We start from the raw sequence: 26762 nt of genomic DNA, 5'->3' as shown, positions 1-26762 counted from the left end.
CGACTCGGGCAGAGTTGTGTTTACTGAGCGCCTAAAGGCAGCACGCAAAACCAACTCCTAGATACCCCCCCCCCAACTGGTCCACAAATGAGATTGGACCAAAAGCGCTCTAAGCATGCTATAAGCATGAAAGTAGCGCTATATAAAAGCTGTAATAATAATAATAGAGGACTTATTTCAATTGCCTTGTGGAAGTTAGATGTTGCATCAACACTTTCGTAGGCAACAGTCTACACAAAACACAGCGGAGGGTCACAACAATCAGAAAAAGAAAAAGTGGGTAGAAGTTTTCAAAGTAAAATTGTGCTAACTGCCCTCCCCTCCCGACAAGTCTTTCATTTTTGCAACTTCTCTCGATAACAACATTGATCCTTGAGCCTTCTGTAAAGCTGTTTAATAGTAGTTTCACAGATTCATCTAGAGACAAATAAGCTGATTCAAATCGAACAAAAACAACTCGGCTAAAATCGTTTTTGTCATATAAAACAATAACAAGACAACATACAATGTAATGTATACAACATATCATGGAAAACACTTATAATGATATAGAATATCTCTTTTACTAATTTCATATAGAAAATAAATAAAGCGTTATTAGTCCTAGTACAAAGAGAACTATTACAATCGTGTCGTGGTGGGGATGATTCCTATCACTGATAAAAATAGCGCAAAGAACTGTCGTAGGTCGTGTCATTTCGAGACCAATCGCCACAGCAGGCCTGAACACTGACCCGTGACGTAGCAACGGGCTATTGGTCTCCACAGGCTGCAACGCCACACGTCAGTGTTCAGGCCTGCTGTGACGCTTGGTCTCGGTCATACGGGCGTGGAATGGAATTTTTCGAAGCCCGTTATAATGCTGGATGTCTCTGATAAATTCTCTTGCTTCTCCGCGTAGTCGTCGTGCATATGGTCCACTGTAGATTCTCGTTCTCCAAAGCTGGCCGTCTTTGTCTCTATAGACAGCTCCGGTACCTTCGAGCCAAAAAGTGTAACAGCAATACTCTCTTTTCCTTCGGCCTTGGAAGAGAAAGTACAGATACAACATCATAAAATGATATATATATATATAATATATAAATTTTATTATTTAAAAAATAACAACTTTAAACCTTCACCCTAGAAGGATTTCATTCCACGCTTTCAACACATGTTACGTTTTCAACTGATTTCATATTAGGAAGTTTTCCCTGTGACCTAATTTAAGTTTCACTGTGACCTAATTAAAGTTTTCCCTGTGACCTAATTAAATTAGCAAAAAAAGAATATCTGAATAGTAGACCAGATAAAAGAGAGAGAGAGAGAGAGATTGAGAGAGAAAGAGAGAGATAGAGAGAACGGGAGACATAAAAACAAGAGAAAAAAAGAGAAAAAAGAAGAGAGCAAAACAGAAAAGAGAGAGATAAGGGAAAGAAAGAATGCGGTTTATAGATACATAATGAGAGAGAGAAATAAAAAAGAGAATGAGAGAGAATGAAAAAGACAGAGAGGGAGAGAGAAAGTGAGAGATGAAAAGAGAGAGAAAGAGAAAGTAAAAAAAAAAAGAGAACAGTAAAAAAAAAAAGAAATAGAGAGAGTGGTGGATGGAAAGAGATAGAATGGAAGAGAGAAATACTGAGGGAAAGAAAGAAAAAAAAAAGAAAGAGAAAGAGTGAAAGACCAAAAAAAAAAATAAAAAAGAGAGGGATAAAAAGAGACAGGAAGAGTGAGGGTAATGGAGAGGAGAAAAAGAAAGAGCACTAGAGATAGAGTAAAATGGAGAATTTGAGAGTGAAGATATAGAGAGAGAAAGAGCAAGAAAGAGAAAAAGGGAGAGTGGTACATAGAAACTGAGAAGGAGGGAAGAAGAAAGAGAAAGAGGAAATGAGAGATTTAAAAAAAAAAGAGAAAGAGAGCGGTAGAATAATAGAAAAAGAGAGAGAGAGAAAAGAGAGAGAGAGAGAGAGAGCAATTGAGAGAAATATAAATAGAGAAAGGGAGACAGGGGCAGGCTACTCACCATACAACAGCCATAAACATCATATCTTAAAGAGATGTACCGTTTTCGAAAGAGGAAGTCAGTTAAATAGGACACACCAACAAGGGTTATCAAGGAGAGGAACATACAGGAGGTTCTGTACGGAAGTTGAAACGTTTGAGAATCTTCAGACCTAAGCGAAAAATACAAAAAAAAAAATTGAAATGTTATTTAAAATTATCTACAAGACTAGTCCCTAGCCCTAGCTACATTAAGCCGCTACAATTAGTACAAAGAAAAATAAACAAAATCAAGCTCTTGTGTTTCACTGTAGCTAGCATTTCAAAACAACATCATCTTAAAATGTAGTCTTGATTGCCTTAAAGGTTTGGAAATTTTTTTGAAAGTAACGGAAATTACTACATCCTAGTCCAGGGGATAACAGTGGACAATGTTCAAACTCTTGACCAGCATGACGGCAGTACAAAGCGCTAAGCTCTTGCTAAGATAGCATCAATCCATTAAGCAACCTGGCCTTCAGACACACAAGTTCTTCCAATGCTGGCTAACATATATCTAGGATAAACACATTTTTAGCGGTCCCTAATAGGGGAATAGCTGCTATTTGTTTTGTTTGGAATGTCTTTCCGTCCATCGGTCCGTCCCGATTAGATCTCGTAAACTAGAAAAGATATTGAAAATCTAACATCACGATATTTTAGACCTTTCAAAGTTTTGATGAAACGGTTACATTTTTCTTTTCTGAACGCGAAAAAATTATATAAGTTGTTCTTTACCATCAAAGTTTGAGATATAACCATTTTTACATTCAGAGTTCTCTTACATGAAATAAAATAATATTCTTACAGTTATCAATACTTGTATTTCTCTTACAGAGCGCATTTTTTTTCATCTTTGCATCGCTATGGTCCAAAGTCTGTTGATTTTTAACTAGCGGGAGTAGGGGGCAATCCAGGAGAAGGTTTCTGTGCTGTCATTTAGGCGCTCAGTAAAAACGCCTCTTGATAAGTAGCCAAACGTTTTTTTGCCTTATAATTAAAACTCTGTGCACATAATTTCTGCCTTACATATAATTTTGGACCAAGCAGAAAATTTTGCACAATTATTTCTTTTCCATGACAAAACAAAATTGATTGAAAAAAAAACAACAACAATTAATTAATTAACTATTGGTAACTAATTATTTTGTCTGGTATCTCTAACAAGGGAAAGAAATTGTACATGACTGATGTGGTATAAGCTGAATTAGGTCCCTTTATACCTGTAGGTTATCACTTTGAAGTTTGAAGCCAAATGTTAAACCATCCAGTTTCATAAGCGCTCGCTGGCATAGTGGTTAGTTTATAGGCTTAAAGAGGCTTATGCGAAATTTCAACTTGATAGGTGTATAAGAAATAAAGTGTACAAACATTTTTACCATTTTTATAATTTAAAAAAAAAAACAAAAACAATGAGAATTCGCTGATTGAAGGAGGTACCTACCATGATGTACTTATGACTGCTTCGATGTTAAGTAAAGGCTCACCCAGGAGAAATCGTATTATGGTGCTCATGGTGAAGGCCACTATGGAGCCATAGGCGTTGGTGTCTCGGATGAACATGGCACACAACAATTGTGGGAATAGGACAGTGTAGATGATGTCACAGTTGAACAACCAAAGGCCGTAAATGGAATCTAGTTGGAAGACCAAACCGCACGCTAGAGCGCTGAATCCCAGAATTGAGGCTCTCATTATTAAGATGAGCCACATTTGAGACAACTGGAAAAGGAAGGGTAAGCAATACTGTTAAGGTTAGGGTTAGGACGGTGCATATAAAAGACCACAATTTGTAATATTTATCTACGATGGTTATTTGTGGCTACAGGAAGTTTGGGTCATCTTCAATTTAAAACTAGGTTACAAAGACAGTTTTTGTCTAGACACAAACTCAAAATCGGCCCCCGAAGTGGTCCAACCAGGCAGGTAAAAAGGCAGGTTTCAGAAAGAACATCAGAATGATATTCTATCAAAGACAAATGACAGAGAAGAATGGAGACAGATCTTGTGTGGTGCTCCAGCGGTCCAGCAACCAAAGGATAGGTGAAAGTGAATGTGAAGTTAGATGTGAACCTGGCCTAACTAATGTATTATAATGAATATATAATTGCTCTAATTGTTTTGTAAAGGGAAAATCTCTTATTCCTCAAGAAAAAAAAACATTTCCGTTTCTCTTAATTCAGTGTTCAGTTGTCAATGAATGGCCCTGCAGTTCACGCAATAATATGAAAAACTATTCATTAATTGTTGTTTTAAATAATGTCCAACTTATATGCATACTAAATAGATTTTTTCTCTTAAAAAAAATAACATTATTTTTTTCTGTACATGAAGTAAATAATATAACAGAACTTACTTAACTTAGCAATACAAATGTAAAAAAAAAATAGTTTAAAAAAAAATGTTTTTAGAATGTGTTTCTCCCCTACTAAGGAGCTTCCCGTGTTTGTTACTATTAATAGTGAGTAGTTGTAAAAGTGGTGTATTTTTATGAAAAAACTGCTTGCATAAGTGATTTAAAAAAAAATTAGATTTTTTTACTTTCAGAAAAGCCTTTGCATCAGAACTTTGAATGGTCTAAAATATTATGTTGTCGGATTTTTACTATCTTTTCTAGTTTACGAGATCTAATCGGGACAGACGGACAGAAATTCCACACAAAGCTAATAGCGTCTTTTCTCCTGTCGGGGGCTGCTAAAACATATTGAAAATATATTCAATGTTGTACTGTGATTGGAATAGTAAGCTGTTAAGGGCTGATAGACATTGTTCATGACTATCTTATAAAAGGTGGCTGTCCCTTTGCATATGTTAATCTATGACAGATTTTCATACGGTTAAGAGTTATTAAAGGAATTTATTATTTTTATACACAAACCGTCGTCACAGCAACGTTCTTGGAGCATCAATAAATATGGGAAAAAATGAGCAGATAAGCGTTTCATGGTCTATATGGACAGGGTTACAAGATCATAGTTGTTGTTTTTTAAAGAGTTCTTGTGTTCAACCACACCAAAATACAACCCTGAGTGTTTCTACCGGAATAACTCTCTAACTCCAAGCATTATTAAGATATTCTAACAACAAAAAAATTCATTAAAAAAAAAGCTTATCTATGAAAAAGAACTTCGCACTAGCACCTATATCTTCCAATAATGTAGACGTTTTTTCCTTTATTTGATATCAAACAAAATAATCAATTACCAATAATTAATTGACTAAGATAAAATAATTAATTACCAACTGGTAATTTTTTTTTTGACTGATTCATATCTTGTCTATGCCAAGAAATTATTTTGCAAAGTTTCAACTTGATCCGAGAATGGGTGTTGTAGAAATAACACGTACAAACGTTTTCCCAGACAGACAGACAGAAAGACAGACAGATAAAAAGGGTGAGTTGATATAGGCTTTGTAATTAAAAAAAAAAATGTCAACGACACAAGTCCTGTGATGATTTTCTTTTGGATTGTCTTCCTTCAAACATACGAGGACGTAATCATCTTCTTTTTTGAAGTAACGTCTGTATTATATAAGATAAGATAAGATACGAGAATTATACACTTGCGTTACCTTTTTATTGTAGTTCTTGTAGTAGCCCAGGCCGATGATATTCCTGGCAAACATTCCTCCACAGGACAACAGAGTCGTGTTCATGGAAGAGGTAGCGCCCGCGGCGATGGCGGCGACGCCTATGCTTGAGACCATGTCCGGGCTGAAATAATAGATCACTAAAGGGAGGGCATTATGTTGATCTTCCTGTTTCAATGTAGCAGAAGTGTAATCGGAGTGGTTCCAGTCTAGTGCAACAAAAAAAAAAGTAAAGTTCCCGTTTAGGACCTTGCGATATTTAGGACGGATGATGTGGAGGTCACATTTTTCTGTGACTCACTGTTAAACGAGGGTGTCATGTTAGGTCAACGACCAACCGCCTTCACTTTTTCCCAACTAATGTCAGGTATCCATTAGAGCTGGGTGGACTCAGAGGCGACCAGGCCTGTACGACGTGGCAACGAGCTATCGGTCTCCACCGCCCACAGGTTCAGGGGCGTGGCTAGGAATTTTTCCATCGTTTGGTGGTCAGGGGGGTTGACCTCTTTGGTAGCCCATGCATTTTGCGTATTATTTAATTTGTAATGTCTCCACCGCCTACAGGTTCAGGGGGCGTAGTTAGGAATTTTCCATCGTTTGGGTGCCCGGGGGTTGACCTCTTTGGTAGCCCATGCATTTTGCGTAATATTTAATTTGTAATGTCTCCACCGCCTACAGGTTCAGGGGGCGTAGTTAGGAATTTTCAATTGTTTGGGTGCCCGGGGGTTGACCTCTTTGGTAGCCCATGCATTTTGCGTAATATTTAATTTGTAATGTCTCCACCGCCTACAGGTTCAGGGGGCGTAGTTAGGAATTTTCAATTGTTTGGTGGTCCGGGGGGTTGACCTCTTTGGTAGCCCATGCATTTTGCGTAATATTTAATTTGTAATGTCTCCACCGCCTACAGGTTCAGGGGGCGTAGTTAGGAATTTTCCATTGTTTGGTGGTCCGGGGGGTTGACCTCTTTGGTAGCCCATGCATTTTGCGTAATATTTAATTTGTAATGTAAAAAACACTCATTGCGGGCCCCCCTTAAGCGAGGGCCCTGGGGATTTTCAAATTCTCCACCCCCCCACCCACAGCTACGCCACTGCACAAGTTGCGACTTTGCAGGTCAGTTGAGACCTTCAATAACGCACGGTCCCAACTGATCCAAAACTAATTAATACAATTACACTTAATATAAGCTTTTTTTTTTACGTCTTCTGGTTTTATTCGTTCAAGATGTGTCGCAACTAACAGGCCTAGAAAATTTGACTTAAACTAAAGAAGCGGTTCTCAACCATTTAAGCTCGGCGACCCCTGTTTTACAACCCCCCACTCTGACGCGACCCCCCCCCCCCTCCAACACACACACATACAGAAGAGTAGGCAAAAACAATCCATATTTTCGATGGTCTTAAGCGAACTACCAATCTACCCCCAAGGGGGTCGCGACCCACAGGTTGAGAACCCCTGAACTAAAGAGATGTTAAAATGAAAGATTTAGTAATAGGTAAAAAATAATATTAGCATTAAAAAACATTCTTTTAAACTTTTTCGAAAGGCTAGTGTCGTGTCTTCAGAGACCATTTAGAGCTTATGGAAAAGTTTAAAAAGCTAATTCCAAGGATGTAAATATAGAATTTGCGGTTACGACAATCCAGATATTTCTAGAATTAATGGCTGTGTGTTTCGGGGAAAAAATATTCTGACTCAACCACTTTTACTGCTATTGGCTATCTTGTTACATTTAATCACGTGACAGTGTCATAATGACAATGGGAAAAAAATGAGAACATGTTTTCTCAAAGACAAATCTTCTATGTAACGGTCCATAGGTAAGAATAGTTAACATCGTTTTAATACAAATGTCATCATATCAAGGTGTCTGTCATAGTATTCTTTAATATATATATATATACAAGTCGGTTCAGTTCGACGGCTCAGTACAAGCACTAGCGGATCCAGAACTTTGGAGTGGGGGGGGCGATTTTTTTCCAAACCCTAACGCTAACGCCCATTAAAGCCTAACACTATACATAAACGTGCGTACAGCACACACACACACATATATATATATACATATATATAAGAATAAATAAGCAGTATTTCTCAGTATTTTCATGCATTCTTCACTGCAGAAACGCATTCTCCTGACATCTACAGCTCTTTATCCATCAGAGGAGTTCGGGGCAAAGCCCCGACCCAAAAAACGTTTTGATGCATTTTTCACTGCAGAAACGCCTGCTCCTGACATCTACAGCTCACTATTCATCAGTGAGTTTCGCGGCGTAGCCCCGACGCATAAAGCGTTTTCATGCATTCTTCACTGAAGAAACGCATTCTCCTGACATCTACAGCTCATTATTAATCAGTGGAGTTCGGGGCGAAGCCCCGACGCCAAAAAGCGTTTTCTTGCATTTTTCACTGCAGAAACGCCTGCTTCTGACATCTACAGCTCTTTATCAATCAGTGGAGTTCGGGGCGAAGCCCCGACGCCAAAAGCGTTTTCTTGCATTTTTCACTGCAGAAACGCCTGCTCCTGACATCTACAGCTCTTTATCAATCAGTGGAGTTCGGGCCCCGACGCCAAAAGCGTTTTCTTGCATTTTTCACTACAGAAACGCCTGCTCGTGACAACTACAGCTTACTATTCATCAGTGAGTTTCGGGGCGTAGCCCCGAGGCATAAAGCGTTTTCATGCATTCTTCACTGAAGAAACGCATTCTCCTGACATCTACAGCTCATTATTAATCAGTGGAGTTCGGGGCAAAGCTCCGACGCCAAAAAGCGTTTTCTTGCATTTTTCACTGCAGAAACGCCTGCTCCTGACATCTACAGCTCACTATTCATCAGTGAGTTTCGGGCGTAGCCCCGACGCATAAAGCGTTTTCATGCATTCTTCACTGAAGAAACGCATTCTCCTGACATCTACAGCTCATTATTAATCAGTGGAGTTCGGGGCGAAGCCCCGACGCCAAAAAGCGTTTTCTTGCATTTTTCACTGCAGAAACGCCTGCTCCTGACAACTACAGCTCACAATTCATCAGTGATTTTCGGGGCGAAGCCCCGACGCTAAAAGCGTTTTCTTGCATTCTTCGCTGAAGAAACGCATTCTCCTTACCTAAAGCTCATTATTCATGCTATTAAAAAAGGACCTTTTGAATAATATTGTACTTGAAAAATATTCTAATTTGAATGTATACGCCCTTAATACATTGCAAATAAAACCGATTTGTTCCTTGAAAAGATCAGATACCCCACATATTTAGATTAAGGCTTTGAGGATCGCCGCCGAAAAAAAAATTCGATAAATAATATTCAATAAAATTCAAACATAAATTGTGAGTTATAGTCCTAAATTTAACTAGAAAAATATTAGATTGAGTAGAGGTTGGAAAAAAGGCTACTCATCTCAATCGTGACTCTTATACTGAAATTTTTGTTTGAATTCTAACTTTTCCGAAGCAAAATCTTATTTAAAATAATTATGATAAATTCATGTGAAATTACATAAACTCTTTCTGGAAATGGGAGGGGCGGTAGAATGAAAACGATTTATCCTCGCTCCTTTTTATAATTTCTGCTAATGATTGCATTTGGCATTAAAGAATAAGGGTGGGGCCACTCGATACGAGAATTTAATTTATAGCATATATAAATTATATTAGTGGCTGATTTTTTTTTTACATTTTGTAATTTCTTAACTATAATACAAAAAGAAAAATTATTGCTTTGTCCGAGGAGGGAAAGGAGATGGCATGTATCGCCCCTTCCACCTTTTTCCTTTTATATTTACTAATCATAAAATTTGAGATTAGAGTTTGGTGGGACATAATAGACTAATGGTTTCACATATCAATTATATAGAAATTCAACTATTTTTGTTCACAAACTATGATTCCTCCATAAAAATATGACCGCCCCCCCCCCACTCAGAGGGCTAGAGCGGGGAGGGCAGTACATGCAATCGCCCCCCCCCTTACCCCACCGAATCGGCCAAGATACCTGAAGGAGAGCACATTAATATCAAATTTATATATCAATGCAACTAATCTTGCTCACAAACTATGATTTCTCCATAAAAGTAGGACCGCCCCCCCCACAACCACTCAAAGGGTTTAGGTGGGAAGGGCAGTAGAGGTTTCCCCCCCCCCCTACACACCAATCGGACAACAGGGGAACGACATAATATAAAGATCAGTTAAAATATCAATAACAAGTTTTAATCATATAGATATTTAATTGATTCTTTTGGCAAGCTGTGATTTCTACAAATAAATTGGACCGCCCCCCCCCCCACTCAAAAGTTTATGGTTGGGGGGGGGCGGATTGATGTCCATCGCCCCCTCCCGACCCCACCTAATCGGCCAACATACTAGAGGGGGGGGGGAAATAATCTAAAAATAGTTTGAAATATAAATAATTAGTATATATTATTAACATAAGTAATAAATTCGTATACAAATTGTGTGACTTCTATACTAAAATTCGTCCGCCCCCCCCCCTTTCGGGGGGGGGGGGGGTCGGCCGAGTGGGGGGGGGCGATCGCCCCTACCGCCCCCCCCCTGGATCCGCCAGTGAGTACAAGTCCCGGAAGAGACGGAGAGGCCATTGCAAGAGTTGATACGGTGGTACGGTTGCTAACGATATATATTTGTAAAGTCTGAGTTAGGCGCTGCCAAATGTACAGTATTGGCTGTGTATTTGTATTTGCTGCGATTTTATCGGACATTAAACTATTACGTTATTTTGGAGCCCTGAGTTGTCAAGTACTTTAAGTTGGTGGTGTCGTGTGGTGCAGTTTACAGAGAGCCTGGATAGTGAGAAACATTACATTATATTGCCCACCAGCATTGAAGGCCGCTGCTCCCAACATAACGGATGGTATGGACAGCGTCAAGCACCCTAGAGCACCAAAGTAGCTAGCGAGTTTGGCGATGGCTCCAGACCTGGTCGATAGTGTACACTGCCAGTATTCCTGCCGAGAAAAAACATGTTTTAATAGCCTCGAGCATAGCATGACGCTGGAATCAACACTCTCAGATATAAATTACACTTTTTCAAAGACTCGGGAGCTACGCAAATACTATTCATAAGAATCTCAGGTATAAAAAAAATATTATCCTTGATTAAACATCCCCCTGATGCAAGAATCACACACTTAACATGCCTCTAATGCAAGAATTGTGGGAAGTGGTCGAAAGGCAAGGCACGCTTGAACTTGGCTTGGCTACCTGAGGGCACGAGGATTGATACAAGACACGAGCAGAATTGTGTTTACTGTGCGCCTAAAGGCAGTACGGAAGCCCTCTCCCAGATACCCCCCTACCCCTAACTGGTCCACAAACTGGACCATAGTGCACTGAGCATGCAGTAAACATGAACGTAGCGCTATATAAAAGCTATAATTAATTAAGATTTAATAAAATGCCCCGGCACCCGCCTTCAAAGCCTCTTGGATATAAAGTTATCCTGATGACACCACTGATGTAAGTTATCAATTCTTTCATTTCTTTTATTTCATTGATTAAACACTAACTTTTGGTCGTAGCATGGTACTAACGTTTTTGCGAGAGACGTTTTGATGTGTCCCCTATGCTAGGACACATTTGTACAAATACTCCTTCTTCCCTAGTGCTATTAGAGCATAGAATGGGTTAGCCTGAGCCAGCCAGGAAAACCAGTGACTTGGCAAAATTTAAGTCATTGGTTAATATGCATGACTGAATGCATGACGCGTAGGACGTAATCATCTTCTTTTTTGAAATAACGTCTGTATTATATAAGATAAGATAAGATAAAAAGTCTGAAACAAATGTAAGGCTTATCTTCAAATGTAAAGACTAATGAGCAATGCAGTATTTTCTGTGTCTACACGGTTCCGATCTACATAGTTAGATTCACCCAGATCTAGATTTTATTTTCGCCGTCTACGTCTGTCCTCGGCAGTGGATTTTCTTCGCTTTATGAAGCGGGTCTTTAATAAAATCAAGTCAAAAGTCTATGTCGGAGAAATTAAGAGGCGCAGGTAAAAAAAAATCAAACAAAATGGCGGGTTCCCGAGAGCGATAGAAAAGGAAAGAGATATCGGGCCGTGAAATTTCAATGTAACAGAGACACTAATTCACGGGCTATGGTGTATGTTGGGTTGGTTGTTAAAGTGCGGCCCATTTATTAAAATAAAATAAAAATTAAAATTGGTTCAGCAACGAAAAACAATATAATCCTAGGAGCAAATCAACGGATGTAGCCGTTGGGTACTGCTAGTTATTTCATATGCATATTTTAGTAAATAAAAAATATAATTTTTTAGGGTTTACCCAATGTAGTAAATCTGGAGAACAATACGAGAGTATGAATACGCCACAAGCATTGTGTTCTATCTCCCTTTCTCTCATTTCTGTATAGACCATGAACTACTGTAAAACTGCAGTCTTTTGTTGTTATTTAGCAATTTAAGTGACAAGCTCAGCATATCACTTATTAAGAGTCTAATTAATTTAAATGTTTTGCGTTTTCCTTTTTCAAAAATTAAAAAAAAAAGAACTTTCGGCGCCAAAATTGTTGCTCCAATATATTTTTATTTTTGAGGAAAAAAGCCTTTTGTAATGACAACAAAGTTCCATATGGATGAATAAAGCGGTCTTAGTTTTAGATTGCTTACCAAACGTATTGCTTGACTTATCTATGAACCCGTCTACACAAAAAAATGTCCCATGCTCACCTGCCAAGGAATTCCGCCAAAAATAAAAAGACACAACAGATCAATGTAAGTGGGGACCTCTCTGGCTTTGATATCTCCTATCCATGAGGTATTTCTGAAGATGGACTCCACGTGAGGGTCGGTGAGAACGAATGGAATTGAGAACCACTGTGATAGAATGTTCATAGCATGTCAGAATGTGCTACCTTGTAACAGAATGTCCATATCTTGTTAAAATATATTTTTTCAAAATCTGAACCATGTGTTACAATGTTCACTGTATGTCAAAATATGAACTCTGGTTTAAAAAAAAGTTCCCCTATCAGACATTGTGGTCTTAAGGTCATGTGTTTCTGTGGCCTACGGTTAACGAGGGTGTCATGGGTCCAGCACAACGACAACCCGCCTTTACTTTTACCCAACTAATGTCAGGTACCCATTAGAGTTGGGTGGACTCAGAGGCGCCCGAAGATCCCGAAATTAAAAATCCCAGTCTTCACCAGGATTCGAATCCCGGCGATTGGTTCGGAACACAAGCGCTTTACCGCTCAGCCATCGCGCCTGCTAGAGTTATATTATGTGAGCATGCTAAAACGCCAGCATAAAGTATAAACACAACTGATCGCAATCAAATGTTAGTACCAGGTGACAGGAGGTGCGGTGGCTGAGCGGTAAGAGCGGTAATGAGCTTGACTACCGAACCGGAGGTCCCGGATTCGAATCCTGGCGTAGACTGGGATTTTTAATTTCGGGATCTTCGGGCACCTCTGCCATTACTTATTTAAAAGTAAAGGCGGTTGGTCGTTGTGCTGGCTACATGACACCTTCATTAACCGTTGGCTGACCCACAAAATATGGATTGTTTTCTCTAGTGTAAGGACCTTTACATCATCATCCCCCAAGTGATAAAAAAAAAGGCCTGAAAAGTAACTTAACTTGCCAGGAGACAAAGCCTCGGTTGAATGATTAGGGAAAGATACCTACCCGAACGAGCGGTAGGCAAACGAATACAAATCCTAAGTGTTGCTTTATGTTCTGTTAGTTCTAGAGATCACTCTATATGACGATTGGAATAGACGGGTTAATGTGCCCCTGCAGTCTAGAAAAAAAACGCAGCTCGCATAGTGTCGTTTTACGTTGCATCCTTTGTGTAAAACTATTGACCTATTATTGGCTTGGGAGAAAGTCTTTGCAGTGTACCATCTCTAATGGCTACGTTCAGACATTTAATATTGCTGTTAGTGTATTCATTACTACGCAAACTAAAGGTCTATGGCCATGGTACACGATCTTCGGGGCTCGCAAAGACCTTCCTTCGGGGAACAGTACCAGGAAAAAGGAGAAGTGGCGGACAGAGTAAGCGATGGGAGGACAGCATAAAAGAATGGACTGGTCTGCTATTGAAAGAGGTTCTAACTCATGCATGGTGCCCCAACGGTCAAACAGACTAAGGAAAAGGTAAAGGTAAAAATATTCATTATGGCTTTACTACAAAACTAGTCTAAGGCCACCAAAAGCGAACAAAAGCTCCCTTCCACCGGTCTGAAGCGGGCGGCGAGTTCCTCCTTCCAGCCACGTGTCTGACCGGGGGGGGGGGGGACACTCGGGGTTAAACTTAGAGTTTGATTTTGCGTTCACTTTAAGTGGACACGGACACTCCGGACTCGCGGACTAGAGACGCGGCCCGCACCACAGGGAACCCCCGACATGTTCCTTTAATCTACCAGGCTAACCGTGTGGGACACGCCATTTATGCAATGGCCCCTTGAAGGACGGCTGCTGAACGTTGACAGGTCTCTGCGGGAGCATCCCCGCACAGTGCAATGAGAATGCTCTCGCACCCTCTTAGGCACTCTCGGCGGGAGCCTTCTTTTGCTACACTTTGGCCTAGCCGTCCCCTCCTCACGACCGTTTCCACCCGGACACCACGATGAGGCAGGGCAGCCAGCTCGGGTGTGCTAACTACCAAAATCAGCTGAGACTTACTAGGCCTCCAAAGATAAGAGCAAACAGTAGTGCACCTCCATAGGCTACAAAATACATCCCTCCCATCAGCGTTGTGGTAGAGGTGAATAGAGCGGCCAGGAGAAAAGCCCATTCTTTACTAATACACAACAGTATCTTTACAGCGTAACCTGAAGGGTAGTGTGCATTTAAGGTTTCAAGTATTATTAGACATAGAGAAACACATTCTCTTTCTCTCTCTCTCTTTCTCCCTCTCTCTCTCTCTTTCTCCCTCTCTCTCTCTCTTTCTTCCTCTCTCTCTCTCTTTCTTCCTCTCTCTCTCTCTCTTTCTTCCTCTCTCTCTCTCTTTCTTCCTCTCTCTCTTTCTCCCTCTCTCTCTCTACTGTCATTGTCAAATAAACGATTACATTTAATAAATGAGATCCGCTGCACCCCTTCATTTAGAGGAAGCAATGTCATAGTAAATGTAATTTTGGGAACGGGAATATGTGTTTGAAATATGCATGTTTTTCTTTCATGCCTGAAAGTAAAGGTCTAAAGAAATATTTGCGGAGTCTAATATCGTACATAGCTTGCTTTATAATTAAAAGATGCACACACAAAAAATGCGTAAAACTAAATACGCTATACATAGATCTGCAAAGCTAAAAAGTGTGATTACATCCTAATACTACTAGGCTTGCATTTTAGTTGGGGATGTAAATTCTATGAAATCATTTGATTTCCTGGCTGATTCAGACTACCTGTAACATGCTTTAAGTCTAATGGCATTAGCAAGTGTATACGTCTGCGTTTTTACGGAATTACACATTAGCGTTCATCTAGCGTTTTTCTGAGTTTTTAATTAGGTATTCGTTATTTGAATAAATCACCTAAGCTGCTAAGTAGTATGGTTAGCCAGCATATCTCGGAAACGAGAACTGGAATATACAGAAGACAGTGCATTATCACCCCATACTTCCAGAGAAACGGGTCCAAGATGCATCTGTACCCAGAGTTCCGCATTTTGGAAGCGAGTATTGCGCCACCTGGACAGGAGAAAAAATATACCTTTAATCAAATAAAGATCTTACTTACCACATATACAGGAGAAAAACATTTAGGTATGTAATCACCTCAAAGTAGCAGAAGTGGTAAACCCCAACCTCTATTTAAAGTGAGCTAAACTCACAACAACCTTAGATCTTAAAGTGAATTAACCAAACCTTGTACTGAAGAAATAATATCCCTTCTAGGTATCAAACATAATAATCAATGTTCCAGTTAGTAATTGACTAATAGGTTAATTTGTTTTTGGTTGATTCATGTTTTGTCTTCGCCAATGAATAATTGTGCTTACTTTCAACTTGATGCGAGAATGGGTGTAGGGGAGATAACTTGTTCAAACTTTTCACCAGACAGACCGACAGAGCTGGTATAAGCTTTGTAAAAATGGTGCCAGACAAAAGGCCTTTTCAGCCTCAATCATTTTCTTCCTCAAAACACACACTTCCCTTTCAGAAATCTAGGCCTACTTTACTCGGGTTGACCAAAGTACTATGCTATTCTGTTTATTACACATTTCTAATTTCCGTAGGTATACATATATTTTATGCACCATGATGATATTCCTTAGTAACTTTAAAACCTAACAAGCAATAAACACAAACATTTTTTTTTCTAAACAAAGCTTATGTAAAGGAAAGAACCATAGATTCGCTGTCATATATATATATATATAAAACAATGATGCAGGAATAAGCTCCCTTTTGTTTATTATACAAAAGTTTTTATTACCGATAATTAAAAATTACCGATAATTATTTCACTAATGTTTTATTTTTAATTTAATTTTTGTTAGGTACAATATAATGGCGCAATGTTTAAACTTGATCAGAGGGCGCGGGAATATAACAAAACAATCACGTACAATAATTGTACCAGACATATGCAGTGAATTACTATGAGCTTTAAAAAAAAAAAGCTAAATCGACACATTTCACATTTGGTTGCAAAACAATCAAAATGACCACACAAATTTAGATGTTAAGACTTAACTACAAGTAGACTCAAACTGTTTCCAACGGGTGCCAGGAGCCAGCCCATCTCGTCTTGTATTTGTACGCTTTCGGCTGCTCCGTGAAGAGTTCCCCCAACCCATGTGACTGAAATGGATAAGTCATAGTTATTGTGAGGAACCCATGTAACTGAAGTGGATAGGTCATAGTTAATGTGAGGAACCCATGTAACTGAAATGGATAAGTCATAGTTAATGTGAAAGACCCATGTAAATGGAATGGATAAGTCATAGTTTATGTGAGAGACCCATGTAACTGGAATGGATAAGTCATAGTTTATGTGAGAGACCCATGTAAATGGAATGGATAAGTCATAGTTTATGTGAGAGACCCATGTAACTGGAATGGATAAGTCATAGTTTATGTGAGAGACCCATGTAAATGGAATGGATAAGTCATAGTTTATGTGAGAGACCCATGTAACTGGAATGGATAAGTCATAGTTTATGTGAGAGACCCATGTAACTGGAATGGATAAGTCATAGTTTATGTGAGAGACCCATGTAAATGGAATGGATAAGTCATAGTTTATGTGAGAGACCCATGTAAATGGAATGGATAAGTCATAGTTTATGTGAGAGACCCATGTAAATGGAATGGATAAGTCATAGTTTATGTGAGAGACCCATGTAAATGGAATGGATAAGTCATAGTTTATGTGAGAGACCCATGTAAATGGAATGGATAAGTCATAGTTTATGTGAGAGACCCATGTAACTGGAATGGATAAGTCATAGTTTATGTGAGAGACCCATGTAAATGGAATGGATAAGTCATAGTTTATGTGAGAGACCCATGTAACCGAAATGGATAAGTCATAGTTAATGTGAGGAACCCATGTAACTGAAATGGATAAGTCATAGTTAATGTGAGGAACCCATGTAACTGAAATGGATAGGTCATAGTTAATGTGAGAATCTCATGTAACTGGAATGGATAGGTCATAGTTATTGTGAGAGACCCATATAACTGAAATGGATAATAGGTCATACTTTATGTGAGAAACCCATGTAACTGGAATAGATAAGTCATAGTTTATGTGAGAAACCCATGTAACTGGAATGGATAAGTCATAGTTAATGTGAGGAACCCATGTAACTGAAATGGATAAGTCATAGTTAATGTGAGGAACCCATGTAACTGGAATGGATAGGTCATAGTTAATGTGAGGAACCCATGTAACTTAAATGGATAGGTCATAGTTAATGTGAGAGACCCATGTAACTGGAATGGATAAGTCATAGTTAATGTGAGGAACCCATGTAACTGAAATGGATAAGTCATAGTTAATGTGAGGAACCCATGTAACTGAAATGGATAGGTCATAGTTAATGTGAGGAACCCATGTAACTGAAATGGATAGGTCATAGTTAATGTGAGAGACCCATGTCACTGAAATGGATAGGTCATAGTTATTGTGAGAGACCCATGTAACTGTAATGGAAACAAGTCCTTTTACGTTTAAAGTGTCTTTTAATTGTGGAACATTTTAACAAAACATATATACACGGCAACGTTATGTACAGATCTCCTGCTTCACTCGCTGACCTTTTTCTCTCTCGTGTTTACACACTAGTCACTTCCCACAAGTCCCCTAACTCTCGATGCTCAACACTTGACCGTGTGTCACGGTTGACCACACAGCAACCGTGTCACCACAGTCCTCCCAGGGCAGAGAAAAATTTTGATCGTATCAAAATTTCATGAACCGAATAGTTTGGGTGTACATTAATAATGGTTAACATCGACAAGAAAAAACAATGACATGTAATACAGTGGCATCTTCTATTATGAGAGAACTGATAATGCCTATGATGACAAATAAATTTTCAATAATATGTTATTGCAAGGGACATTTCCAATTGAACTATCGCAGAAAGCTTTCCTGTTTTATTATACAACTTATATACAAAAAAAATACACGCATTTAGTTTTTTCTATGTAACAATAATCTTTTGAATGCCAACATTGTCAGGTGAAAAATGCACAATTAGTTAATACTTTATGTTACATCAAAACATCTTCCAAATTAAGGGAATTGTTTACTTTGTGTTTCTTTCATATCAGTTCTTAAATGGACATTTATGACTACAATCAATGCAGCAAACTTAAAAAACTAAATTGTATACAACTTTCACATCTCTGAATGAAATAAAAAAAAATTCAGAAGTGTAATGTTCATTCAATTTTGACAAGACAAATTTTAAAGTTATCATACAAGTTATTTGTTAATTTTCTCATCATTTGATTAATGAATTAACCTAAGTCGAGCGTCCCTAGACATCATCTGCTTCCTCTATTGGTTCTATCACCATTATTTTACAACTGTCTTGCGTGTCTTGATTAGCGTTTGTTGAAAGAGTAAATGGTCTGGGCATGTACAGCTTCAGCATATTGATGTGAAATACTTTGTCTCGGCCTCTGATGTTTATGCTGTAGTCGACCTTAGAAATCACCTTTGTGACTTGGAATGGGCCCTGCCATTTTATAAATAGCAGGTTATTTCTGTCAGTCAGCAGAACCATGACATTATCACCAACTTGTAGTGTTCTCAACTTTCGTCCCTGATTTAGCTTTCTCAATAGTTCTGGTTTCTCTCTGTTTGTTTGCTTTTGGACGGTTTCGCATGCTTTGATTATATTTTGTCTTGTTTTGATGACAAGGTCGTATCCTGTGAGTACGTCATGTTCTATGTTCCTATTTACTAGAAAGTCTCTGTATAGTGACATGGGTCCCCTAACAGGTGAGCCATAGAGCATCTCGAATGGTGAGAAGCCCGTTGTTGTGTGTGTTACTTCTCTGTAGGCGAACAGAATGGGGTTGATCAGCTTGTCCCAGTCTGTTGGGTTGTCCTGTACTACTTTGTTCAGCATTGTTTTCAGCGTTGAATTCAGGCGTTCGCACATCCCATTTGCTTGGGGGTGAAAACGGGCAGCAAATTGTTGTTTAATATTCAGAGTTTTGCAAAACTGTGCGAATTCATTTGATTTAAACTGGGTGCCTTGATCACTCAGTATTATGCGAGGGTAACCTGTTCTTGCAAATATTGCTGTTAGTGCGTCTCCGACATCTTCGGAAGAAATTCTTTTCAATGGTATTGCTTCTGGAAACCGTGTGCACATGTCTACAACAGTCAATATGTAGCGATGGCCTCTTCCGGATATTACTGGCATTGGTCCAATAATATCTACGGCTATCTTTTCAAATGGCATTTCACTTAAGTCTGTTGTTTGTATTGGAGCTTGCATATATGTTCCCTTTGCTCCATGTATTTGGCAAATATGGCAGGATTTTATGTAGGCCTTGACTTCTTGCGTAATTCTAGGCCAAAAAAATTCATTCAAGATTCTATTCAATGTTCTCTTTACTCCCATATGTCCGGCAAACGGGATGTCATGTGCAAGCTTTAAAATTGTTGCTCTGTACTTCTTTGGAACTAGCAATTGTTGTGTCTTGCCTGCTTTCAGATGAATTTCTCTTACATAGGCACCATCTTCGCCTATCTTGATTAGACCTCGTCTTGGTGGAGCTTCACTTTCTATGAGTTTTATTGGATCTGGATCATTTTTCTGTTCACTGACAAATTGTTCTGTTTTAATCTGTAGTGGGTCTTGACTTTCTGTGGAGATTTCATTCGGGTTGTTCACTTGATTATGGCTTCTCATATCGCTATTTTCTGTTTCTGTATTTTCATTTTCATTTTTATAAGGAACTTGTATGTTATCGTTTGTATTTAGCACTTCTTCTGCTTTCTTCTGAACTCTTGTAGTAACCATGGAACATTTCTGTATGTATTTATCTTTCCACTTGTTCAATTCTTCTACTGTGCAAGGTTTAGAGCCTTTGATACAGCCAATGATAAGGCCAATGTTGTCAGGCTTATTGTCTAGTACTAAAGCCTCATGCCAACCACTGATGAACGGTGTGTGTATGTTGATACGTGCTACCAGATGTGTAGTTACTTGACCAGTGTAACCAACACAGTCTTGTCTTCTTCCGGTGTACTCTTGTGGGTTGACGTATTCTTTTGCGACTAAAATTGCAGTTGCACCTGTATCGTACAGTACATTGGTCATTTGTTCTCCCACAAAGCCTGGGTATACCTGCAGTTTATTAGCGTGTTTGGCAGAAAATGCTCTATCTCTGGGTCTGTTGTTCCAAACTCTATTGCGTCGGTTGTAGAAGCAAGTGTCTGTAATGTGGTTTGTTCTACCGCAAATTTGACATTGGAAACGAACCTTTTGCTGGTTACGTCGGTATTGTCGTTCCTTGTAGGTATATGTTGGGCTCTTATCTTCATCTTTCCCTCTTCTATATGTATATGTTGGGCTCCTATCTGCGTTCTCTCTTCGATCTCTATATGTTGGGCTTATTTCATCTTTCTCTCTTCGATATCTATATGTTGGACTCATTTCTTCATCTTTCTCTCTTCGAGATCTATATTTTGGGCTTATGTCGATATCTTTCTCTCTTCTTCCTGTATATGGTGGGCTCTTGTCAGCGTTCTCTCTTCTATATAGAGGGCTTGGAGTCCGCATTCTTGCAGCGTTGTTCACCATACAAGCTGATGCCGCAGTTGGGTTCTCTCTAGCTAACACTTCCCTTGGGTGTGCGGCCTTATACTGTCTTACTTGTGCTATCAGACTGGTGATGGTCTTTGGCTCTCGCTCCGTGACGTATGTTTTCACATTATTATTGTAAGCTTCCATCACAGCGTCCATTATGATGTGTTCTCTGAGGGTTTCATATTTGTGATCCACTTTTGACAGGTCTACCCATCGATCGAAGTAAATCGACATGTTGGTGACGAATATTTGTGGATCGTCGTTCGCCAGAGGTGTCGACTCTTTCAATCTCCTTCTGTATTCGTAACTTGTGGAGCCAAACTGTCTCAGCAACGCCTCCTTCACGGCCACGTACTCTTTTCTTTCTTCATCTCTCATTTGGAGACAGATGTTGATGGCTCTACCTTTTAAGCGCCCCATGAGGCTTCTTGCCCATTCTGTCTGTGGGAGGTTGCATGATGTTGCTATATCCTCAAATCTCAGTAGATATGAGTCAATGCACTCATTCTGGCTCTCGTCAAATGGAGACATTCTGTCTAATTGTTTGTATTTGTCAAAGTGTTCCTCCTTTTCATTTTGCTGTTCTTTGTCTTTCTTTTCTTTAAGTTTTAGTTCTAGTTGTAAGATTTCCTTCCTTCTACTATCTTCTTCTTTCTTTTTGGCTTCTTCCCTATTAAATCTCCTTTCTTCCCTTTCTTCCTCCTGTGTTATTTTTAGTGTAATGAACTTTTCCAGTTCTTCGCCTTGCAGGCCATTTTCCTTGCCCGCTTCTCTACATATTTTGTACATCGACATTTCCACTTACTTGTGCCTCGTCGTATCTCGTCGTGGTCGCCAGTTGTGAAGAAACAAGTCCTTTTACGTTTAAAGTGTCTTTTAATTGTGGAACATTTTAACAAAACACATATACACGGCAACGTTATGTACAGATCTCCTGCTTCACTCGCTGACCTTTTTCTCTCTCGTGTTTACACACTAGTCACTTCCCACAAGTCCCCTAACTCTCGATGCTCAACACTTGACCGTGTGTCACGGTTGACCACACAGCAACCGTGTCACCACAAGGTCATAGTTAATGTTAGGAACCCATGTGACTGAAATGGATAGGTCATAGTCAATGTGAGAATGTCATGTAACTGGAATGGATAGGTCATAATTATTGTGAGAGACCCATGTAACTGGAATGGATAGGTCATAGTTAATGTGAGAATCTCATGTAACTGGAATGGATAGGTCATAGTTATTGTGAGAGACCCATGTAACTGAAATGGATAGGTCATAGTTAATGTGAAAATCTCATGTGACTGGAATGGATAGGTCATAGTTAATGTGAGAATCTCATGTAACTGAAATGGGTAGGTCATAGTTAATGTAAGAATCTCATGTGACTGAAATGGGTAGGTCATAGTTAATGTGAGAGACCCATGTAACTGAAATGGATAGGTCATAGTTAAATGTGAGAGACCCATGTAACTGAAATGGATAGGTCATAGTTAAATGTGAGAGACCCATGTAACTGAAATGGATAGGTCATAGTTAATGTGAGAGACCCATGTCACTGAAATGGATAGGTCATAGTTAATGTGAGAGACCCATGTAACTGAAATGGGTAGGTCATAGTTAAATGTGAGAGACCCATGTAACTGAAATGGATAGGTCATAGTTAAATGTGAGAGACCCATGTAACTGAAATGGATAGGTCATAGTTAATGTGAGAGACCCATGTCACTGAAATGGATAGGTCATAGTTAATGTGAGAGACCCATGTAACTGAAATGGGTAGGTCATAGTTAAATGTGAGAGACCCATGTAACTGAAATGGATGGGTCATTGTTAATGTGAGAATCTCATGTAACTGAAATGGGTAGGTCATAGTTAATGTGAGAATCTCATGTGACTGAAATGGATAGGTCATAGTTAATGTGAGAGACCCATGTAACTGAAATGGATAGGTCATAGTTAATGTGAGAACGATTTTTTTCTTGTAAAATGTTTTCTTGATTAATTGGGCGAAATGCATTACGGGTTGGGGGGGGGGGCGGATGGCCCCACTGGAACATAAAGAACACCCTAGTAAGATTTCTCTCAGATGAGAGGCGTGCCCTAGGAGTGCTTCTTCCCTAGTCTTATGGGAACGTCCTACAATGGTATTTAACCATTCTGTGTTTGGGTCAGTCCTTCTGTGACCATTACAGTTTTGGTGCCGACACGTATGGGTACTTTGCCTCTTAATCCATTTCGAGACCGAAGTACAAATATCTAACGAGTCCAAATTACACTTGATTTCAAATATCTAACGAGTCCAAATTACACTTGATTTCAAATATCTAACGAGTCCAAATTACACTTGATTTCAAATATCTAACGAGTCCAAATTACACTTGATTTCAAATATCTAACGAGTCCAAATTACACTTGATTTCAAATATCTAACGAGTCCAAAGTACACTTGATTTGTCAAAACAATCGTTTCAATCGAGTTATTTTCCCAATTAATTAAATATCTAAAAGGTAAAATAGATTTCAAAAACGTATAGACCCACAAGTCACTAGGTAATGCTTTATGTAGATCAAGGGCTCAAGAAATGAAAATAGTCACAATTAAAGGAGATGCAATCGATGCGAATACAGTACGTAATTAAATAAATAATAAATAAATAAAAAAGTTTATATTAAGCATACTTGTATCAATTAGTTTGAATCAGTTTGTAAATTTGTAATAGATCTAGACTAACAATAAAAGAGAAGCGTTTATGAAAATAAAAAAAAGGGGGGGAAAGATCTAAATACAAACTCATGGCTCAAGCCTTCAAAGCTTCTCAAGCCAACACGCTAACCACTATGCTAGTGGAGAGCTTATAAACATGGACGATTGCATAGTTATGTATTGTTTCTAGCGCTTCGTCCTTTGATTTCCAGGCTGATTCAGACTACTTTAGACTAATTCAACTTAGACGACCACTTCAGTCAATTACAATGTCTTTCCCATGTTAGAGATACGAAACAAAATATTATTATTATTTTTTTTTTTTTTTTTTTTTTACAAATAGTCAATTAACTAATTGGTTAATCTTTTTTTTTTTAATTGATTCCTGTGTTGTAAGGTAAAAGAAATAAATGTGCGAAATTTCAGCTTGACTGGAGAAATAAAGTCTACTAACAGACAGACACTGAGTTGAAATATATATATATATATATGCTTTGTAAAAACCGCATCGTGTTAATATAACTGTAGCTGTGAGAACTTACCTGTCAATGTACAAGCACCTATGAATACACCAAGAGATCTGTTAGCTATCAGGAAGCTGTCCAAGTCGTCACTGGAGATATTCTTTGTATAACCCCAGTAGGATAGATAGGCAAGAGCCAAGATAATTGCCAGGACCAGAAACCAGCTTAGGAATTCATGCATGGCTTATCAATCTGAGGGCACACAGATTTTATCTTGTAGCATCTTATCTTATCTTTTAACATGCTATTTTATCTCCTCTCCTCTCTTCTTATCTAATGTTATCTAGCTTTATCTCTTCTCAACTTATTTCGTCTTAGTCATGGGCATAGTCAGGATTTTTTTCGAAAGATTCCCCCCAAGCATATCTATATATTTCCTGTATTTAAAACAAACAAGGTTACAAAGGCAGTGTTTCCACACAAACTCAAAATCGGCCCCCGGAGTGGTCCACTTAGGCAGAAAAAAAGGCAGGTTGCAATATTTTCAGAAGAATGTCGGTATTAAATTCTATCAGAAGTGGTCCACCCAGGCAGGTAAAAAGACAGGTTTCAATATTTTCAGGAAGAATGACAGAGAAGAATGGAGAAAGAAGGTTGACAGATCCTGTGTGGTGCCCCAAAGGTCCAGCAGACCAAGGGATAGGGGAAAGTGAATGTGAAGTTAGATGCGAACCTGCCCTAACTGATGTCTAATAGTGAGTATCTAATTGATCTAATTGTTTTGAAAAGGGTCAATCTCTTATTCAAAGCCTCGTTTTGTGTTTGGCAAATGGATGTAATCTCTGCAGTTCACGCGATAATATGAAAACTACTTATTAATTGTTGTTTTAAATTAAGTCCAACTTATTTTTATTGTAAAAAGAATTGTTCTCTTTAAAAAAAGTTAACCTTGTTTTTGTAATTGTAGTATTTAGTATGACAGAACTTACATAACTTAGCAATACAATTGTAGAAACAAATATTTTTGACCAAAATCTAAAACCGTTTGGATAAATATGTTACAACTATGGTAAATAGTCATCTCCCTTATTAAAAAGCCTCCAGTGTTTGTCACTATTAATAGTGAATAGTTGTAATAATGATGTATTTTTATGAAAAAAAACTACTTGCATAATTGATTTAAAAAATTAGATTTTTCACTTTCTTCTAGTTTCTGAGATCTAAACGGGACGGACGGACGGACAGACGGACGGACAGGCCACACAAAACTAATAGCGCTAAAAAAGCATATTCTGAGGTATCTACAGTGCATTATCCTGCTATTAAAAAAATTTTGTTCAAAAGCCCAATCTGGCAGAAATGTATAACCTCTCTTCGCTACGCTCATAGAATTTGGTGACAGAAGTTTGCTTTAGGTTTATATCGAAAAGGGAAGGTTTATCGCCAAAACCATCTAATATGAGGTTTTAAACGAAAAAAATACCTGGAATATTTTTTGTAACAAACTCAAAAACCCATTTACTTACGTTCACAGAATTTCGTAACTGTAGTTTTCTTTAATTTTTTTTTATTGAAGAGGTGGTTTTTAGCTTCAAACTCTGATATTTTAAACTCAAATCACTCTGGAGGGGTTTTTTAAACACAAAACCCCTCTTGGCTACGCTCATAGAATCAGGAGACTGTTGTGTGCTTTAGTCTTATATTGAAGAGGGGGTTTTATCTTTTTAAAAAATTTAACCCAAAACCCCATTTGCCTACGCCCTACGTCCATGCACCGGCATTATGGAGCGATCCACTACTACTACTGGTCGTTGTAAGTGGGGATGTCATCGCAACGTAAAATAAACCTCCAAACCATGCAGAGGATTTTAAAAACAATCCCCCCCCCCTTTTTCTTGGCTGAGCTGGTTTAACACTAAAATCTCACCTAAAATAAACATGACTAAAGCTGAAAATCAGTTACAAAATTCCAACACCCCCTTCCCTTTTGCAAATGGTTTCGATTTCAGATGGTGGGTTTGAACCACCAACCCCACTCCCCCCGGCTACGCCGATGATCTCATCTCATTTTTATCTCATCTTTTCTTATTGCACTTCGCTAACTAACAACAGATGACACTAAACATGTTTATTACAAGATATTTGTTTAATAACAGTTGTATTTTACAGCGAATGTATTTTACAACAGAAGTACTTTACTTCAGATGTACTTTACAACAGATGTATTTTACAAGAGATGTACTTTACATCAGATGTACTTTACAACAGATTTACTTTAAAACAGATGTGCTTTACAGGTGATGTACTTAACAATAAATGTTTACAGCAAACTACTCTAAGAGATGTACTTACAAGAGATGTACTTTACAACAGATTACTTTACAAGAGTCGTACTATAAAAGATTTGTACATTTTACAACCGACGCACTTTACGAGAGATGTACTTAACAATAGACGTACTGACTGTGAGTGTCTAGATGTAGGAGTCGAAATAGATCTACACCATAACTGTAAATATGAGAGAATAATATAAACTTCTTATCTTATCTTTTACTTAATAAAGAGTATTTCAAATGAGGTGTGCTAAATCTAGATCTAGACTAGGTCTAGTCTAGATCTGATTTTTATTTTAGTGAGCTTAAAGTTAAATAATTTTGTTGTTTTTTTTACCAATGGAAACGCAGTTTCTTTTCATATAAATAAATA

The 26762-nt window shown here is 38.5% G+C and overlaps 1 protein-coding gene across 5 annotated transcripts; it reads right to left on the bottom strand.

Annotated features, from left to right (window-relative positions):
• Nucleotides 1–546: 546 nt before the first annotated feature.
• On the bottom strand, nucleotides 547–26762 carry LOC106057082 (high affinity choline transporter 1-like). 5 transcript variants are annotated; one of them, XM_056018859.1, is made up of 12 exons: nucleotides 26727–26762; nucleotides 26409–26564; nucleotides 24135–24308; nucleotides 16302–16407; nucleotides 15136–15293; nucleotides 14285–14433; nucleotides 12320–12466; nucleotides 10444–10573; nucleotides 5593–5819; nucleotides 3464–3741; nucleotides 2003–2153; nucleotides 547–1023 (listed from the first exon to the last, which is right to left on the bottom strand). In XM_056018859.1, exons 3-12 carry the CDS (start codon nucleotides 24295–24297, stop codon nucleotides 820–822), a joined length of 1713 nt encoding a protein of 570 aa, XP_055874834.1. In that variant the 5' UTR covers nucleotides 24298–24308; nucleotides 26409–26564; nucleotides 26727–26762; the 3' UTR covers nucleotides 547–819. The 5 variants fall into 5 exon arrangements, with proteins under 5 accessions (XP_055874834.1, XP_055874836.1, XP_055874833.1 ...); XM_056018861.1 differs by lacking the exon at nucleotides 26409–26564 and having other exon boundaries at nucleotides 26727–26748; XM_056018858.1 differs by lacking the exon at nucleotides 26727–26762 and having other exon boundaries at nucleotides 26409–26719.

The sequence above is a fragment of the Biomphalaria glabrata genome, chromosome 2 (assembly GCF_947242115.1).
Source record: "Biomphalaria glabrata chromosome 2, xgBioGlab47.1, whole genome shotgun sequence".
Taxonomy (NCBI): domain Eukaryota; kingdom Metazoa; phylum Mollusca; class Gastropoda; family Planorbidae; genus Biomphalaria; species Biomphalaria glabrata.
The sequence above is the reverse complement of the archived record's forward strand: the minus strand, read 5'-3'. Positions and strand labels throughout refer to the sequence as shown.